The 20,433-nt window shown below is 35.9% G+C and overlaps 1 protein-coding gene and 1 long non-coding RNA gene across 5 annotated transcripts in view; one reads left to right on the top strand and one right to left on the bottom strand.

The window, feature by feature from the left end:
* Positions 1 to 10,933: 10,933 nt before the first annotated feature.
* On the top strand, positions 10,934 to 14,443 carry LOC135321482 (uncharacterized). Its single transcript, XR_010381251.1, has 3 exons — positions 10,934 to 11,299; positions 11,991 to 12,069; positions 14,123 to 14,443. It is a non-coding gene; the product is annotated as an uncharacterized LOC135321482 (long non-coding RNA).
* A 236-nt stretch (positions 14,444 to 14,679) lies between these two features.
* The window catches only part of FAM184A (family with sequence similarity 184 member A), an 88,492-nt gene continuing 82,738 nt past the window's right edge, over positions 14,680 to 20,433 (bottom strand). For 2 of the 4 annotated variants that reach the window (XM_031456228.2, XM_031456227.2), the window contains 3 exons: positions 19,496 to 19,600; positions 16,610 to 16,812; positions 14,680 to 15,033 (listed from right to left, as the gene is read on the bottom strand). In XM_031456228.2, coding sequence (XP_031312088.1) covers positions 14,952 to 15,033; positions 16,610 to 16,812; positions 19,496 to 19,600 — 390 coding nt within the window. In that variant the 3' untranslated portion in view covers positions 14,680 to 14,951. The other 2 variants (XM_031456229.2, XM_064486734.1) reach the window with 2 other exon arrangements.

Raw genomic sequence — 20,433 nt, 5'->3', positions numbered from 1 at the left:
TTGTTCCTTTGTTTGGAACATACTTCTTTGTCACCTCATTTCCCCTAATTCTTTGCTTATCTGTATATATTAGGTAGGGTGGCTACACTTTCTGATCTTGGAGTAGTGTCCTTATGTAGGAGATCCTATGGGGCCTCGCAGCATACTTCCCTCTGGTCACCAGAGCTATATGATCTCAGGGTGATGCCTATGTGGGCTGCATGGGCCCTTCTGTTATATTGGGGTGGACTACTGTGGATATACTTGTAGGTGGGGCTGGTCCATGGCCTGGTTGACTGCCAGAACCTGCCTCCTGTGGAGGCTGCTGGCCAATGGTGGGTGGGGCTGGGTCTTGGTGTAGCTGAGTGCATGGCCTGTGGACTCCTGGGTCTGGTGCTGGTTGCTGGTGGGTGGGGTCAAGTCCCAGCACTAATAGGATAGTGGGAGGACTCCAAAATGTCTCTTGCCAGCACCAGTGTCCTCATGGTAGAACAAGCTTCCAAAAAAGTTGCTGCCAGCATCTTTGTCCCAAGGGGGGTCCCCTTTGCCTCCTGCCTCTCTGGGAGTCACTCCAAGATTAGCAAATGGGTCTGATCCAGGCTTCTTTCAAATTACTGCTTCTGCCCTGGTTCCTGGAGCATGTGAGATTTTGTGTGGACCCTTTAAGAGGAAGTCTCTGTTTCCTACAGCCCTCTAGCTCTCCTGTACACAAGCCCTGCTGGCTTTCAAAGCCAAATTTCCTAGGGGCACATGTTCCCCAGGCAGGGCCCCCAGGCTGAGGACCCCAATATGGGGTTTGAACCCCTTGCTTCTTGGGGAGAACCTCTGCAATTGTGATTGTCCTCCTGTTTGTGGGTCTCCTACCCCAGGAGATATGAGTGTTAATTTTACTGGGTCTCTGCTTTGTTACCCATCTCTTTGTGATTCCTTCTTTATGTGTTTAGCTGTGGAAAATCCTTTCTGCTAGTCTTTATGTCATTCTCATCAATAGCTGCTTTGTAAATAGTTGTAATTTTGGTGTCCCTGTGGGAGGAGATGAACTCAGGGTCTTCCTGCTCTGCCATCTTGGCTACCCTTTTGTAAGAATGTTTTTTCAGCTAAATCATATACTAGGAAGTCATGCAGTTCTAAACAGATGCTACAGGGATGCATGACTGAAGCTGTTCTTTGGCCATCATGGGTGATATCAGCAGTTGCTTTGAATGTGTTCCAGCCAAAATTATTTTGGCTGTTTTATGACATGGAACTCTGGAATCCTAGTAAAGAGTGATTTTAAAAACTAAAATAAATTCAATTAAAGCAGATTTCTGAGGAAAATTTTTATTTTGCTTGAAATAAAATGGTCAGAGGATATGTCATAACATAAGTTATCTCAGATTTCATAATTTGATTTCTGTCTCAGGTTTCATAATTAGGTTTCAAATCCACCATTTCCAAAGCACGTGGTTCTGTCATTGGTTAGAAATACAAAATAACAGCATTCCAGGGCTTGCCATCAGTAGCTTGTCTGATTACGACCTCTTTCTGCTAGCCAAGAGTCTAGCTAAGATAAATGATACTTGGGGATGGTTGTCCAAGGGACTTTTTACCTCTTTATTTTCAGTTTGATCCTAGGATCAAGTTAGACATGAGATAGCTATTTCTTAGTAGTCTGGTACTTTTTTTTGCAGAATTTCATAAATTGAGTTATTCTTAAATGCTATAATTTCCAAAGGGAAAGGTACCAAAGGTTACTTTGAGATAACATGTTTAAAATTCATTTGTTTTGTTGTGAAAATAATTGGAAATACCGTTCACTATTTTATTTGACTGTCTTTTATAGTGAAGTTTTATGAGGAATTCCTTCTAGAAATTAGTGCTAGGAAAGCTTTTTATCCTCCCGAGAACCCTTCCCCTTTTCTGATAAGAATCATATAAACATACATCTTTTCACCCTAGCTCAAAGACATTAGGGTCAGACAAACACTTGAGGTTTAAACCCAGTTATGTTGGCCTTCAATTACATGTTTGTATTCTCCTCTCAGTCCCGATTTTCCAGTACCATTTGATTAGTTGCTTTGCTAAAGAATACATATTTTTTTAGTGTATATCTTCTATGTAGTCACTTCTAATCCTTTTTGAATGAAACAGTGTGTCTATATTTTAATGTATATATACACATATAAACATAAAATGACAGTGAATTTAGAATGTAAATGAATTTGTGTATATGTACAACCACACACGTGTACGTGAACATATGGACACACACTTGGAGTCATTTTCTCTTAAAGATACAGATGTATTTTATTCAATTCTTCCAGTAACCTACTAAGAGTTGGGCATTGTACTAGGAGGGAGAGCCAAATGATAAATTACATAGTAAATTGACTTTAAGACCTTTTAGGTCTTAGACTTTAAGGTCTTCAAGTCAGTATCATACATCATCTTTTGATAAGGCTAACCCGGACCATTCTGTTTAATCCTGCGTCATGTCCATCCTTTCTCACCCATGCATTCTTACTCATCCTTTCCTTTTTGTCTATAGCACTTATCACTTTCTAACATTAAGTGTATTTATGATGTTTATTGTCTACATTCCCTGCTTCTAATCTAAGTTCTATGAGGATAGGGATATTTATCTGTTTTTTTCGATGATGTATTTATCTCAACAACCTTAATGCCTGGCATATTGTAGGCACTTAATAAATATTTGTCAAATGATTGAATAATTGTAATTTTAGTGCTATAGGTGCACCTAGAAAGGAATGTCTATTTCAGTGTGAGGGTGTGGAAAAAGCCTTCAGAGAGGAGGTGACAAGAGAATTCAGTAAGTGGCAACAGAAAGATATTTCAGGCACAAGTACAGAATATGCAGAAATAGGAAGGATAAATGCCTTTGTAATGCTCTAGGTAGAAGCCATGAGTTAGTCTGTACCTGACATCCCCCCAGTATCTGAGGTAATCTTCAGTCACCCTTCTCTATCTCTCTGACTGTACTTTCTAAGCACCTTCTGTTCAGATACTGGAATTTAAACATATTGAGGTACTAATAGCAGATCATTCATTCATGTAGAAAATGGCACGTAGAAAAAAGCAAAAGGAATGGATCTTACTAAACCGAAGAGATTTCACTATGAATACTTTGCAAATATAGCAATTTATAATTATTTTTATTCAGAAAATCTTGCAGGATCACTGAGACAGTATTCCATTAGTCTTCTTCTTTTTAAAAATTAAATTTTAATTTACATATAATTGACATATAACATATTAGTTTCAGGTATACAACAGAATAATTTGATATTTGTATAAATTGTGAAATGATCACCACAATAAGTCTAGTTAACATTTGTCACACTACATAGTTACACAAAATTTATTTTTCTTGGGATGAGAACTTTTAAGATCTGCTTTCTTAGCAACTTTCAAATATGTAAATATTCACTATGGTGTTATTAACTAGTCAGGATGCTGTATTTTGCATCCCTATGGCTTATTTTATAACTGAAAGTTTATACCTTTTGACCTCCTTCACTTTTTTCTACCCCCAATTACCCTCCACTCCACCAGTCTGTTCTGTGTATCTATGAGCTTGTTTTTGTTTTTTTATATTCCACATATAAGTGAGATCATATGGTATTTGTCTTTCTCTGACTTATTTCATTCTTTTTAATGGCTGAACAATATTCTATTATTGTTTTCTTTATCCATTCATCCATTGGTGGGCACTTAGGTTGTTTCCATGTCTTGGCTATTATAAATAATACTGAAATAAACATGGGCGTGCATGTATCTTTTAGAGTTAGAGTTTTGGCTTTTTTGGGTAAATACCCAGAAGTAGAATTGTTGGATTGTATGGTAGTTCTATTTTTAATTCCTTCAGGAACCTCCATACTGTTTTCCATGGTGGCTGCACCAGTTTGCATTCCCATCAACAGTTATGAGGGTCCCCTTTTCTCTTCATCCTTGCCAACACTTGTTGTTTCTTGTCTTTTTGATAATAGCCATTCTAACCAATGTGAGGTGATACCTCATTGAGGTTTTGATTTACATTTCCCTGATGACTAATTATGTAGAGCATATTTTCATATAATAGCTGGCTATCTGTATGTTTGGGGAAGTTTTATTCAGATTCTCTGCCCATTTTTAAATTTGTATTGTTTGTTTTTGCTACTGAATTATATGAATTCTTTATATATTTTGGATATTAACCACTTATCAGATATGACTTGTAAATATTTTTTCCCATTCTGTAGGTTGCCTTTTCATTTTGTTGATGATTTCCTTTGCTGTGTAGAAACTTCTATCTTGATGAAGTTTCACTTGTTTATTTTTGCTTTTGTTGCTTTTGGAAATTGGGATTAAACATATATACACAAAATGTATCATTTTACCCATTTTTTAGCATACATTATGTGTATATTCATTGGCATTATGTACATTCAGTGTTGTTTAACCATCACCCCATAGCCATTTCCAGAAATGTTTCATTATCTCAAACAGAAACTCTGTATACATTAAACAATAGTTCCCCTTTGCTGCCTTCCCTCAGTCCTTGGCAACCTCTATTCTTCTTTCTGTTTTTATGAATTTGTCTATTCTAGGTATCCCACATAATATACAGTATTTGTACATATTATACAATATTCGTTCTTTAGTCTGGCTTATTTCACTTAGCATTTTTTCAGGGTTCATCCATGTTTTAGCATGTATCAGAATTTATTCCTTTTAAAGGCTAACATTCCATTGTAAGTATATACCGCATTCTGTTATTGTGAGATAATAGAAAATATATACATTGGTCTAAAACAATGTTACAAAAACCAATATTTTAGTGATATGACAAAAATTCAGTTCAACAAACAGTATTTGGTATCGCCTATGGGAAAGGCACTATATTAGGAGCATCAAAGCCAACACAAACTCCTGCTCGCATTTCAGCAGAATGTAAATTGTGAAGTAAAATAGAGTAAAAGAATACAGAATAGTAGGACAAAAGTAGAAATTAAGAATTCTTGTAATAACAGTAAAATAATTTCAAACTACATAACTAAAAATTTACAGAAATAGAACAAGATAAGTGTTTCAAAACTACATAATTAACGGTATGAAAGATTAAATAGTAGAGGAACATGATAAGTAGAGACATGATAGAAAATATTTTTAAAAGACCCAACTCTAACTTCTGGAGATAAAAACTACAATGGCTGAGATGGAGCATAACTGAATAGGATGCTCACAGCAGATTAGACATAGCAGCAGCAAAGATTGGTGAATTTGTATACAGAGCAATAGAAACTATCCTAATTGAAACATAATAAAAAAAAAAAAGAGCCCCCCAAATTCAACAGGTTATCAGTGAGTTTTGTAGGACAATGTCAAGTAGCATAATATGTGTATAGTTGTAGTCCTCAAAGGGCAGGAGTGAGGGAAGCAGAAAAAACATTAGAAGAAATAAAAGCCAAAAGATTTTCCAAATTTGATGAAAACTATAAATCCACAGATCCAAGGAATCAACAAATGCGAAGAGTAAGTCAGAGAGAACAGAAAATATGTACTGGTCTCTGCCATTGGTTCCTGGCACAGAGCTCCTGAAATCCTTTCCTAAATGACAAGAACACTAGTAGCATCTCGTTCTAATATTTATCTCTGATCTTGTCCATGACACAGTGCTTTGAAAACCCTTATAAATTCTTAAATGATATAAGAGCACTAAGACCAATCCTTTGTCCTCTTGAGGTGACTCTGAGCAGGTTCCTGAATGGGCCAGTCATCGGAAGGACTAAACCTTAACTAGCAGCTTAGAAGTTTTCAGCCCTGTCCACCCTATTTCTCCAGAGTAGGGACAGGGGCTGGAAACAGAGTTAATAACTGATCATGCCTACATGAGGAAGCCTCCATAAGATCCCAATAGTATGGGGTTCAGAGAGTTTCCAGGTTGGCAAACACATCTACCCTGGGAGGGTGACACGCCCCAACTTTACAGGAACAGAAGCTACTGCCCTCAGGACTCTCTCAGACCTCACCCTTGTTATCTCTTCATCTGGTTGTCCATTTGTATCCTTTATCATGACCTTTAATGAACTGGTAAACATGTTTCCCTGAGTTCAGTGAGTCAAATTAATCTAGCAAGTTAATCAAGGAGGGGGCCATTAGAACCTCTGATCTGTAGCTGGTTGGTCAGAGGCACAACTGATCACCTGGGCTTGGGACTAACATCTGAAGTATTTTGTGTGTGTGTGTGGTGTCTCCGCAGTCTTATGGGACTGAGCCCTAAAACTGTGGGATGTTACCTCCTGATAGTGTCAGAATTGAGTTAAATCATAGGGCACCCAGCTGATGTTGGAGACTTGCATGTTGCAGAGAAAGCCTCCCCACGCATTAGATAACCAGAAATAGTGTTTTGTATCAGGAGTAAAGGAAACCCACAGGAGATAGACTAAACTGAAGATCTTCCCTACAACAAGAGGGAAAGACTGTGGTTTTTATTTTAGTTATCCATTTTTCTGTTGATGGACATCTGTATCGTTTCCGCCTTTTGGCTATTGTGAATAATGCTGCTATGGCCATTGGTGTACAAGTATCTGTTTGAATTCCTGCTTTCAATTCTGCTTTTGGATAGACACCTAGAGGTGAACTGCTGGATCATATGGTAATTCTGTGTTTAACTGAGGAACTGCTAGACTGTTTCCCACAGTGATTGTACCATTTTACATTCTCATTAGCAGTGCAAAAGGGCTCCAATTTTTCCACATCTTTGCCAACACGTGTTAGTTTTCTTTAAAAAACAAAAAGCCGTTCTATGGTATCTCATTGTGGTTTCAACTTACATTTTCTGTTGACTAGTGATTTTGAGCATCTTTTCAAGGGCTTATTGACCATTTGTATATCTTCTTTGGAGAAATGGCTATGTCCTTTGCCCATTTTCGAACTATGTTTGTTGACTGACTTTTAGCAGTTCTTTATATAGTCTGGATATTAATCCTTTATCAGGTATATGCTTTGTAAATTTTTTAGCAACTCATTTTGGAGGGTTGCCTCTTCACTCTGTTGGTAGTGTCCTTTGGTGTACAAAAGTTTTTAATTTTGATGAAGTCCGATTTATCTTTGTGCTTTTGTTATCTGTGCTTTTGGTGTCATATCAAAGAAATCATTGCCCAATCAAATGTCATAGAGGTTTACCCGAGGGTTTTTGTCTAAGAGTTTTATAGTTTTAGTTCTTATGTTTGGGTCTTTGATCCATTTTGAATTAGTTTTTGTATACAGTATAAGACGGTAAGGGCCCATGTTCATTCTTCTACACGTAGATATTCAGTTTTCTCAGCACCATTTGTTGAAAAGACTGTCCTTTCCCAACTGAATGATCTTGGCATCCTTATCAAAAATCATTTGACCACATATGTGAGAGTTTATTTCTGGGGTATCTATTCTATTTCAAAGGTATTTTGCTACTAATAAAAGTAAATTAATCCCACTAAAACCTGGAACAAGGATGCCCACTCTCACCACTTCTATTTAATATAGTATTGGAAGTCCTGCCATAGCAATCAGACAGAAAAAGAAGTAAAAGGGATCCAAATTGGAAGAGAAGAGGTAAAATTGTCACTATATGCAGATGACATGATACTATCGAGAGAAAACCCTAAAGGCTCAAAAGCTAATAGAGCTGATAAAAGAATTCAGCAAGATAGCAGGATACAAGATTAGCATACAGAAATCAGTTGTATTTCTTTACGCTAACAATGAAATATCAGAAAAGGAAAGTAAAGAAACAATCCTTTTAGAATTGCATCCAAAAAAATAAAATACTTAGGAATAAATCTGACCAAGGAGGTGAAAGACTTATATGCAAAGAACTACAAAACATTGATTAAGCAAATTAAAGACGACTTAAAGAAATGGAAAGCTATCCCATGCTCTTGGAATGGAAGAATTAATATTGTTAAAATGGCCATACTACCCAAAGCAATCTACAGATTTAATGTGACTCCTATCAAATTACCCAGGACACTTTTCACAGAACTAGAACAAATAATCCTAAAACTTATATGGAATCACAAATGACCCAGAATTGCCAAAGCAATACTGAAGAAAAAGAACAAGGTTGGAGGAATAACCCTCCCAGATTTCAGACAATACTCCAGAGCTACAGTAATCACAACAGTGTGGTATCGGCACCAAAAAAAAAAAGACACATGGATCAATGGAACAGAATAGAGAGCCCAGAAATAAACCCACAGACTTTTGGTCAATTAATCTTCAACAAAAGAGGCAAGAATATGCAATGGAGTAAAGACAGTCTCTTCAGCAAGCGGTGTTGGGAAAACTGGGCAGCAGCGTGTAAATCAGTGAAGTTAGAACACTCCCTCACACCATACACAAAAATAAACTCAAAATGGCTTAAAGACTTAAATATAAGATAAGACACTATAAATATCCTGGAAGAAAACATAGGCAAAACATTTTGACATGAATCTTAGCAATGTTTTCCTAGGGCAGTCTACACAGGCAATAGAAATAAAAGCAAAAATAAACAAATGGGACCTAATTAAACTTTGCACAGCAAAGGAAACCATAAGCAAAACAAAACGACAACCTACAGAATGAGAGAAAATATTTGCAAAAGACTAACAAGGACTTAATTTCCAGAAAATATAAATAGCTCATACAACTTAATAACAACAACAACAAAAAAAACCCAATCAGAAAATGGGCAGAAGACCTAAACAAGCAATTCTCCAATGAAAACACACAAATGACCAATAGGGACATGAAAAAATGCTTAGTATCACTAATTATCAGAGAAGTGCAAATCAAAACTACAATGAGCTATCATCTCACATCAGTCAGAATGGCCATCATTAAAAAGTCAACAAATGACAAGTGCTGGAAACAGTATGGAGAAAAGGGAACCCTCCTACACTGCTGGTGGGAATGTAGTTTAGTGCAACCATTATGGAAAACAATATGGAGAGTTCTCAGAAGACTAAAAATAGACTTACCATATGATCCAGCAATCCCACTCCTGGGCATATATCCAGAGGGAACTCTAATTTGAAAAGATACATGTACCCCAGTGTTCATAGCATCACTATTTACTATAGCCAAGACAGAGAAACAACCTAAATGTTCATTGACAGATGACTGTGTAAGGAAGTTTTGGTATATTTATACACTGGAATACTACTCAGCCATAAAAGAAGAGTAAAATAATGCCATCTGCAGCAACATGGATGGACCTGGACATTGTCATTCTAAGTGAAGCCAGAAAGAGAAAGAAAAATACCATATGACATCACTCATGTGGAATCAAAAAAAAAAAAAAGACACAAATGAACTTATTTACAAAACAGAAACAGACTCACAGACATAGAAAAAAAACTTATGGTTACTGGGGGAGAAAGGGGTGGAAATTGATAAATTGGGAGTTTGAGGTTTGCAGATACTAACTACTATACATAAAATAAATAAACAACATGTTTCTTTCGTATAGCACAGAGAACTATATTCAATATCTTGTAGTAACCTATAATGAAAAAGGATATGAAAATGAATATATATATGACTCAAACATTATGCTGTACACCAGAAATTGAGACATTGTAAACTGACTATACTACAATAAAAAAATAGTTATATTGTTAACATTAACATTACATTCACAAAATTAGGTATTATATTCCTAATATTACTAGAGGTGGTTAATACATAGTAGTCTTCCAAACCAAAATTAATCTGATATAATCCATTATCACAGTGGTATCATATGACAGAGAATTTTAGAGTATTTGTGATAACATGAAAAGAAAAATTATGCATGTCATTACTGTCAAAGAATGTCTATTCCAAATTATATTGATGTTTTGCTGGAAAGATAAAATGTGTTCTCCATTTCGTATATAAAATTAATATTTAAGAGACTTTGTATAGAGAATTTTCAGATGGGTCCAAACCAAGATACTGCTCTCAAAAAATTTTCATATGCTTTTATCATTAATACATTTTTGGAACCCAAGTACTTAACTAAGAAACTTGTTTTAGACATATTTCCATACATCTAATATGTATTTTTTTTATCAACTTTTGCATATATCCTCTGGACATGAATGAAGCATATGTTATACAATTTTCCTTTTCCATTCACTAATTCATATTAACATTCTCTACAACATGATGAGAAATACAGCAAAACAACAAACCAGTCATGGTTCATCTCTTCAAGAAGCACTTTCTCTGCTCCGGCTCTAAAACAGAGTACCATATATACAAAGAAAATATTCCTTATGATTGTCCCATGAGGATCTATCTATTCACTCCAGATTCAAAATCAGAGTGTTTGGGGAAAAGCTCTGAGCTAGACTTACTGTTTGATGATGAGAAGCCTTAGGTAAATATTTTAAGATACAGTGTTAAGATAAAAAAAAAGAGTTTTAATCATACCTACATATGATTGGTTATGAAAGAGGTAACAGAATGAGTAGAACTAAGAACTAAACATCTTGACCTAAATGTAAAAATCAATTTGAGAACTTCCAAGGTAAGAGTGATATTGTAATTTATTAGTAAGAGATAATATATTTGTTCTTTGTCTGTTTCTGGCACAGATGTCCTAAAACCATTGGCATTTCCTAAGTGACGAGTGCAAAAGTGGTCTTTATGTTAATGAGGTGATTTTTGGACCCCCCACCTCCACCTAAGGATGGTTGCCAGGGAAACCCACCATGTGATTAAAGGGTTAGAGCCCCTTAGTTCTCAGGGGAAGGGAGAAGAGAGCAGCTGGAGATTGATTCAGTCACGAATGGCCAGTGAATTTAATCAGTCATGCCTATATAATGAAGCCTCCATAAAAACCCCAAAGGACTGTGTTTGGAGAGCTTCCAGGTTGTGGGAGCTGGAACAGTTTCATATGCCACCATGCTGGGCCCCAAACTTCCCTATGACAGAAGCTCCTTGTTTGGGACCTTACCCTAGGTATATTTTCATTTGGCTCTTGATTTGTGTCCTTTAATATCCTTTGTAATAAGCCAGTAACCTGGTGAGTAAATGGGTTTCTTCAGTTCTGTGAGACACTCTAGCAAATTAATCAAACCCAAGGAGAGGGTCATGGGAACCTCTGATTTACAGCCAGTAATAACCCAGGTTTATGATTGGCATCTGAAGGGGAAGGTAGACTTTCAGGACTGGGCCCTTAACTGTGGGATCTGATGTCTTATCTGGATAGGTAGTGTCAGAATTGAGAGGAACTGTAGCTTGGGACACCCAGCTGGTACCCAAGACTTGCTTGGATGTGTGGGGGAATGCCTCTGACACCACTGGAAATTGATGGCCAGACCCTTTGGTAAGGCAATTGATAGTATTTGTCCATCGTGCTTTTACTTCTAAAATTCTAGCATAAAAATAATAATCACATCTCTGCAAATACTCTTGCTCTTCTGACCTCCTCCTCCCTTCTGTTTTACTTACCTAACAAAATCCTAATCCTGGTTGAGTGTAACTGTCCATTCCTATAAACCTGTATCCAAAGAATAATCATGCTCTTTGGAAGTGGAATCCTGTTTCCATTTTGGTACACTCTAGCTAGGATAGAATGTATTAGATGAAATCTGATGATCTTGTTCAATCTGAAACCCCATTGCCCTCCCCCACCTTTTTTTTTTGACTTAAAATATTTTTATGATGATTTATATGGAAGTTGATTTTTGTCAGTTAATGTTGGTTTCAATCCTTCAAACTGTTCTTATCTGCTTTATAACATTCACTGTACTAACCCTTTCAAATTGGGATGGGGGGTGGTGACACAGTTTAGTTATATCCTCAAGATAACGTCGTAGTGAAAAACAAATAAAGGTTCTTTAGTTGTATTTTCAAAAAATATATGTAACTTATAAACAATATGTAACATATATAATATACAGTCTGAGTTCAAGCACTGCCTGACAATCCTTTTACACTTCCCCAGTATATTTTCTCTACTTTCCAAGACAACGGTAGTAATTTATACCTTTCTCAAACTCTCTTATTCTTTGTAGGAAGGAGCCCAGGAGATGGAGTCACAGAGGTTAAGATACTGGTTGGTGGCAGAGCCAGTACGAGGGAGCCTCAGAGGAGGTGAGCTTCCTACCACTGAAGTATTGAAGTTCACTCAGGGATGTTACACAGGAGAGCCGAGCATTCTGTAGAAGATTGGAAGAGAAGGCCTTTAAGGCCTCTTCTAACTCCAAGATTCCAAGATTCTACGTTGCTTTTTACATTCTATCAAAATGAATGTCTTGCTGAAACTTTTTCTTCAATCACAATGTTAACAATGTTACAGGACTTCTTGGACCATCTCTTTAATGTTACCATGTAACCCAGTGACACAGGTGAAGGTTGTTGCTTGTCTCTTCTTTCTCCTTCTCTCCCTCCCCAGTCCCAAAATAGGATAAAACACAAACCAACCCCATCTTGATCCTGCATCCCAGTCTCACCGTTACCTTCTCTTTCCCTTTACCTAAATAGCTAAGTTTCTTCGAAAAAGGGTTTTCACTCACTCTCTCAGCTTCCTTTCATCTCACTTTTGCTACCACCATTTACCCTGAATCTGCTTTTGCTAAGACCATTTTCTAGTTGTCAAAGCCAGTGGACACTTCATTACTCCCCTTTCCTGATCTCTACAGCACTTGACATTGGTGGTTGGCTGCTCTCTCTTTGCAACACTCTTCCATAACATGATGCTTTTGCAGCTCTATAACTCTACTTTTCATTCTAGCCTTGCCTGCCTTCTTAAATGCTGGTATCCCCCAGAGCTCTATGCACAACCCCATTCCTTGCTGTTTTCATCCTTGGCTTTACTGATCTCATATATGGGGCACTCCAGACACTTGTGTGTAATTGCCTTTAATTATTCCAGAGAAACTTTAATTTCAGCACACCTGAAATCATGCTGCATCTTTTGCCCACACTTCATTCTCTTTCATATTCTACCTGTATTTGTCACTAACTCCTACCAAGTCTACATTTTCACTCTTTATCCCCTCATTTCCACTCCCATTCACCATTCTTCCTTTCATTCCTCATCTGAGCCAATTCAGTAAGTCTTGAATTGGCCTTGCTGTTAGTTAGGTCATCTCTTCTGAACAAATTGCAGCCAATATGCTGACTTTTACAATTTTAAAACCTAATCCTGCTATTTATTGCCTGCTCCACATTCTAGAGAATCAAACTGAATTCCTTACTAAGCACTCCAGGCTGTTTGTAGCATAAAGAGTATAGGTTTCAACCCTTACCAGTTGTTTGTGTGTGGTGAGGGTATGACAAAGAGGGAGTGTTCAGGCACTTCATCTTAGTTGTTGAAGGGTTAAAAATATTAAAATTATACTAATACAAGGTAGGTGCTCAAGAAACGGCTGCTCTCTTATGCTCCGTGGTCCTACAGGTTTGCACTGAGCTCTCTGGATGCAGCGGTCTGCTCTTTCCTGACTCTTGTTTCAGCTTGTGCCTTAAAACAGCCCCACCTTTGGTTTTATCTGGTTAATTCCTACTCATCACTCAACAATATTATACTTGGGTATCACTTCCATGTCCAGCTTAGGTAGCCTGACCCCTTCGGCAGGTAGCCACCACTTAGACATCACTTCCTCCTCTCTGCTCCCGTTGTACACTCCATAAATCTGATTTGTGGCCCTTCTGATACTGCTGGGGGGAAAAAAAGTTTGGTCCCAGACTAATTCAGCAAGTATATGATTAGCTCTTTGAGAACAGGTATTCATCATCTTTGTATGGCCATATCTAGCACAGTCACCGGTAGGAGTCCTAATCATCAAATCCTTGATAAATAAATGTCCAAATTATGAGAGGCAAGAAAATGAGCTTATAACTATATTTTCTAAAATACACCTTAACCATTTTTTGTTGGAAAATCCAGCCTCTTTGTTGGAAAAAAAAATTCAAAGCAAGCATTTTGTAAAACCTATTTCTCAGGGTAATTTAAAGAACACACTACCAGCTATGCATACCCATATGCAATGGTTTATTCCTTGAAGATTCTGTAAGGATTAAATGAGATAATCTTTCTACTGGCTCCTTAGCGCGATGCCTAACACATGGAAATCATTTTAAAAGTTGGTCTTTAACATTATTATAATCATTAATAGATCATATATTTGCATTTTTCTCCGCCTAGGTTCTTCTAAAATCTACATTACTGAATCAGCTAAATTTGGCACTTAGAAATGGATGCACTCTTTCAGGCCACAGGATACAATATGGCAGTCTGCCAAGGTTGACTGAAAAATTAAAAGAATAAAAAGTCTCATTAATATGTGATAGTGGTTAGCTGAGTCAGTGTTCATGTGTCAATACTAAATTACCTACTTAGGAAGCTAACAAGCTGACTTCATAATACTGATCATAGATGCTGCACTATAAATTCTAGCAGAATAATTTTAAAAAACACTATAAGTAACTTGGTAGTATTTTATATACTTGAAAGTCCATAATTTCCACAAGTGTTTTCATCTTAGCCTTGTAAATTTAGAGAATGTGGTTGAGTTATAGCTATACGTGGTAATGAAACAAATCAGTAAGTTTTAACATTTCCCTATTCTGATTTTGTTATTAATAAAGTAAAATAATTTAATATTTTATGATTTTTATGCAGTAAAATTTTCTGGCAAGTCCTACCTGGAATTAAAAAGTATTTAAAAATTAAAACTTACTAGAAAAAAAAGAAAAACATTGTTTGTTCTAACAAAATTTATTATGCAGTAATTACAAAGGTTAAAGACTCTTCCATCTCAAATAAAAATAACTGTTATAATTACACACATAATATAGTACCTTATAGAACGATTCCAATAAATATCACAGGAAATACAGTGCACTTTCAATTGAAAAGACAAATAGTTTTCTCATTCACAGTGTTTGACATAGGAAAGCCTGTTCACATAATGTTCTGTATAAGGTCATGCTCTCAGCAACAGTCCACACAGAGCTGTGCCAAAACAATTCTTTCAAAATGTGAAGTACCGGGCAAACCACTCCTGGCGCTGGGGATCTGGAGAAGCCACCGGGGAAGCTTCACTCTGAGGAGGACTGAATTCATAAAAAGAGAGACATGTAACCCAGCATTAAGCCGTTTTGCAAAATGAAGGGAAAAGCACATAAAACATCAGTGCAGATGACCACAACTGGTTCCCTATGTTAGAAGATGGGTTTTAAAGATTTGCTACTTCCTCTACACTAGACGGGTTCTCCACTCCATGAGAGTGCATCAGCAGCTCAGATGAAGTCCATTAAGGAAGAGCCACATTGCAACAATTGCAAAAAAACAAAAACTCAAACAGTTGAGAAAAATAATGTGACCTGATTTGAATTAAAAAATTCAGGAGGAACTGTGGGAAATAAGAGAACAAGAGAACATTCTTCTCATTCAGCACCTTTTCTCTTTTCGTTAATTAAAATTTTAAAATCTGACACAAGCACTTCTTACAGATGTGTCCTTAAATATAACTAAAGTAAGTAACTAAACTATGGTATAGTATTTTTTCTATATGTATATTTAAATTAATCTTTCATAATTCTACAAGCAAATACTCTACGGGAAAGGAGTGCATTAAAAAGCCAATTTCCCTTCCATCTTCAAAGTTATATAATTTATACTTATCTTAATTCTAACTAAAGATTCTTTGGGCTAGTTAAGAAAATAAAAAAATCCCTACCGTCTTTGGGGGAAATTACAAGGCACGCAACAATGTGTAATGGAAACTCCAGTAGTCATGTTCCTTGAGCCCATGCACATGCATCTTACTGATACCTGAACATACCCATGCACAAGGGAAAATAAGCAACACAAAGTATTTAGCACAAGACATGTTCAAAGGTGTACTTGACTATTTTTTCATTCTTGCTATTTTTTTCTATTGAAAATAATGTCATTAATTAGTCATTAATCACTTAGCCTAGAGAAAAGTAATCTACCTCTAAGATTATTACTAGTGACACTGAGATTTAGTAAGAATAAGTCAAAAAATAAATTTTAAAACAGCACAAATTCAGTAATAGTAAGGTAAGCATAAAATGGCAGTACTTTCTAACTTTATTTCATGGATAAATAATTGCATTTCAGTCAAACTTTACTTGTTAATACATTTAATCAAGAACTCTTGTGAGATAACTTAAAATTAGAATTAAAAAAATATTTTTTTTTAAATTTCCTACTTACTTTTGTCATTAAGTTCCCAGAGCTTATTTTTTTTTTTGGCAATAAGCACATATATTTATAAATAAGCAAGGGAAAAATAAACATTTAAGAGACAAAAGCTACTTAATAAAAAAATATTTTCACGTTCATTCTGTATCAAGGATGGATTATTAATGAAAAATTGATGATAATTCTAAAAATGAAGCCATAGTCCATAAATATTAAAATCCTAAGCATATGAATTACATTAGCACCTCTTTCAGCATTCAGAAAACTGACTGACAAGAAAACAGAAAAAAATCTTTTTAACAGTCAAAAAGTTCTTTAGAGCGGTGATATATTTTGAAAATAATTCACAGTAAAATTTATTTTCCTAGGCTGTTCTTAAAGTAGTAGATTTCTGCAATGTAACAAAGTAAATTTCTCAAGTTAAAAAAGAAAAGAAATCACTGGTGAGATGGGGCTCACCTCAAAAATGTCTTGGGCTCTTTGAGTGGCACTGGCTGTGGAAGTGGTTTGCTGCTGTTGAACTCAATATCATGGACTGGAGAATTAGGAATGGGATCCAGGCGGTTAGCATGTCCATTGCCCACTCCACCAGATTCCAGAGCACTTAGATTGGGAACACTCACAAACCTGTTTGTTGGTGATTTATCATTCTTCTTCTTTTGCTGCATTAAAAATAATACATGTGAGGACAGTCCTGCATAAGGACGAATGAGAAAGTAGGAACAGTAGAAGATATAAATTTGGCATGGGAAAATTTTGGAAGCTTTATGTTAAACTGGGATGTTAAAATGAACCAGTGTTACCCAAAGTGTGGTCTGGGGATCCTTGGAGGTGCTCTTTATCTACATGGAATCCTCACAGACAGACATGCTGCTAGGACAGAAAGAATGAGGAAGAAACGTTTAGGAATGGCTCATGGGGTGGGGGGAGGGGAGGGGTGGGAAGAAGGCCAAGGGTAAAGAATACTGGGCCGAGAAGGGAAAGTAGGGGAAAGAGTAGATCTTGCGGATACCATGAGGTTAAATGGGTTTAGGCTAAAATTAGGAGAAGGTGAAAAGTTAACATAATTTTAAAAGAGAGGTCCGTGAACTTTAGCCATCTGTCAAAGGGAGGCAGTTCTTGCCTGGAAAATAAAAGGAATGAAAAAATGCTTGGCAAAGGTGTTTGAAACAAAACTCACATTTCTACATAAGATTGAGAGCTGACCCAGAGAAATAATTTGGTTTTAAATTCACTGTACCATCTCTCTGAAGAGGGAAAATCAAATCTGCATAGTTAAGTCTCATTTACCAATTAATTGGTAGTATTACAATTGGCTCACAATATTTTTAAAAATTTAAAGTATGTATAATAAAAGTGATCAATGTTTTTTATCTTTTAATTGGTCTTTAAAATTAATAGATGAAAAGAGCAATACAATTGCAGGTTACTAAAATCTATCAGCTTCCATATCATTAGTTTTAGTCTGTATTTTATTCACCCCTGTAGAACCAATGAGCATCATCTTGCTATGTGGAATGAAAACTAACATGTATGATATTTTGAACAGTCCAATCTTTTACTAATTAAATGTATGCTAATTAAATTTATAAAATAATTTTGCAAATTAATTCCAGAGTTTGAAAAAAATACAATTAATAGACAAGATGGCCTTTTTATTTATTATAGCTCACTATCTAGACATTGTCCTCTATGTCATTTTCAGTGAATCACAAAGTCTCTGAAAAAAAAAAAAGCTTATTTTAGCATAACTGCAAAAAGAAAGGAAGAATAGTATCTTCTTCAGAACTATTTGTGAAAATTGAGTCACTTTTAGGAGTCAAAATTTACAAAGATGTATCTTTTGCATTTTCTTGTTCTAGTCATGAGAGGGCATAATTAAACCCACTTTAAGGTTTCTACTTTAAGAGATCACAAGTATCATTGGTAAAGTTCTACGGTAATGGTTTTGTGCCTAAAAATGTAACTCCAAACCAAATAATAAGAAAGAAAATATTTCTAATCTTCTTTCAACAAGTCTCATAACCTAGCTTTTTAATTAAAAGCTTATTTTCGCTCTAAATAATGAATTTAAAAACTGAAACTAACTATACTCATTCACTCACCAATTATTTATTGAGAGGCTTCCATTGGCAGGCACTGTTTTAGACTCCGGAGATACTACAGGCTTCCTACTTCAGGCATTCTATTTTATAAATTATTTAAGTCATTCTACTTTTAAACTTTTAAGTTTAAAGTTTGAAGCACTTTAACTTGTAAAGGATAGATTCCATCTCTTAATGGAGAAGGTTTATGAGCTCTGAAAGCAGGTATCTCTGGCTAAGGGCCTAAGAGAAATTAGGTATGATGTGAAAATTAAATCCAAATCAGATAAAATAGCTTTTATTTCTACTACTGATTTTTGGTAAAAGATAATGTAATTTCTATGAAGCCAGTATACATGTTTATTCCTTCTTTATTATTTGCTTTATTGACTACAATAATTTGTAGTAGTTTATAGAAAACATGACAAAATTTTGCAACTGAACAGACACACTGACTACCCACTGTACCCACAGTGCTATGACGGGAGCCACAGGAACTGCTGGGTAGAAAGGTGTGTAAGACTTAGCCATGTCCATTTCGTTTGTCTATAAGGCTCTTCTATCTGTCCTAAGACAGTAACAAAATGTAAGAACAGGTCATGTTCCATTTTAATTGTCAAGCAAGGCAGTAAGACTGAGAGAAGTGAGGCCCTTCTCTGAAGATGAGCACATGTCCCATCCAAGGCCCATGAAGATGACAGGCCTTGAGGGGTGGGTGTGACTCAGTGGTAGAGCACGTGCTCAGCATGCACGAGCTTCTAGGTTCAGTCCTCAGTACTGCCATTAAAACACAAACAAATACACTAAAAAAGCAACAAAATTTTAAAAAAGAATAATTAAAGAAAATGGCAGGCCCTAAGTCAGGAAAAGCTGTTCGGTATACAGAGCTGGAGTACCTTTTAGGACCCCATAGAGGATCGTGAACACTAAGGAAATGACAAGAAATTATCTTGAGGAGACTCAGAAGTTAGTTTTTTTGTTTTTTTTTTTTAATAGGTCTGAAAAATAAAATCGTAGAACCAAGGTTTTATAATAATAAAATACTGTTTTAAGGAGTATGAATTCTCAACAAATAAATGAATATTATTAGCATCTCATTCTGAAAATGAGTACATAAAGAATTCAGAGATTTTAGTCCTAGATTATTAAATTTAAGGAAACATTTTTTGGAAGCTTCATCCTATGCTGCTGTAAATATTTTATAAAAATTTTAATCAAGTTTTAAACCACATTTCTATTTTACAATGTTTACAGCACATACCTTACTCAGTGGATTAATAACACCAACAGTAGGACTTGAGTTAAACACTTTGTTGAAGTTAGTTTCTCGATTGACTAATTCCAGCTGATAAAATTTATTATCCTCCTATGCAAAAGAATTAAAAACATCTCTTAAACATTTTCTATTGAATATTTGAAAACTTAATTGTATAAATGCCATTTCATTCAAAACTTAATATAAAACTTGAAAATTTATACTTTATTCAAAGATTTCTAGACCTGATTGCCAGGGTCTTAAAGTCTGCTGGTGGGTAAGTTTTCAACACCTTTCAAACCCTGTGCTCCGAGACTCTTCTCTACCCTTTCATACCTTTTCCTTCCAAGGCTGGATCTAAATGTTTTATTTTGTCCACCTCCTTTCCAGAGGGCTGACTGCAGATTGAGCAGGCTTAACTTGCATTCATGGAGCTGCATGCATGGTTGAGTTGTTTCCATATAAGATGATGATACTATAGTATACATTATTCTTTAGTACTGGAAATGTATTTGATCTTGCCTAATCTCCTCTCTTGAGATATTGATGTATTACAGCAATGGTAACCAAAAAACAGAGAAAAAGTGAAGGGCCAATACAGAGATAAGATAAACCCTTTGCCTTTGGCTCCACCAACATGTGCTAAATGAACAATCAGGCAGTAGGAAGTAAACATATAAGCAAATGGATCTGTGTGTGTGTGAAATGCAGGGTAATAACTCTAGCAGAACTGGATTCTTCAACCCCCTCTTAGTTATCACTATCATTTGCATCATTAATCTCAGCCTCACAGTTCACAGAATCAGGGTATAGTAAAAGAGTGCAGAACAACCCTCTGGCTAAAACTGGAAAATCAATAGCTACTTCTACTATAGATGAAGCATACTTAGTACTTTTGCTAATTTCATGTGTGGAATATAAGGTAATTTTCCATGAATGTTCTG

Source organism: Camelus dromedarius, chromosome 6 (assembly GCF_036321535.1).
Source record: "Camelus dromedarius isolate mCamDro1 chromosome 6, mCamDro1.pat, whole genome shotgun sequence".
Lineage (NCBI taxonomy): Eukaryota > Metazoa > Chordata > Mammalia > Artiodactyla > Camelidae > Camelus > Camelus dromedarius.
This window is presented reverse-complemented; position numbering and strand designations above follow the sequence as displayed.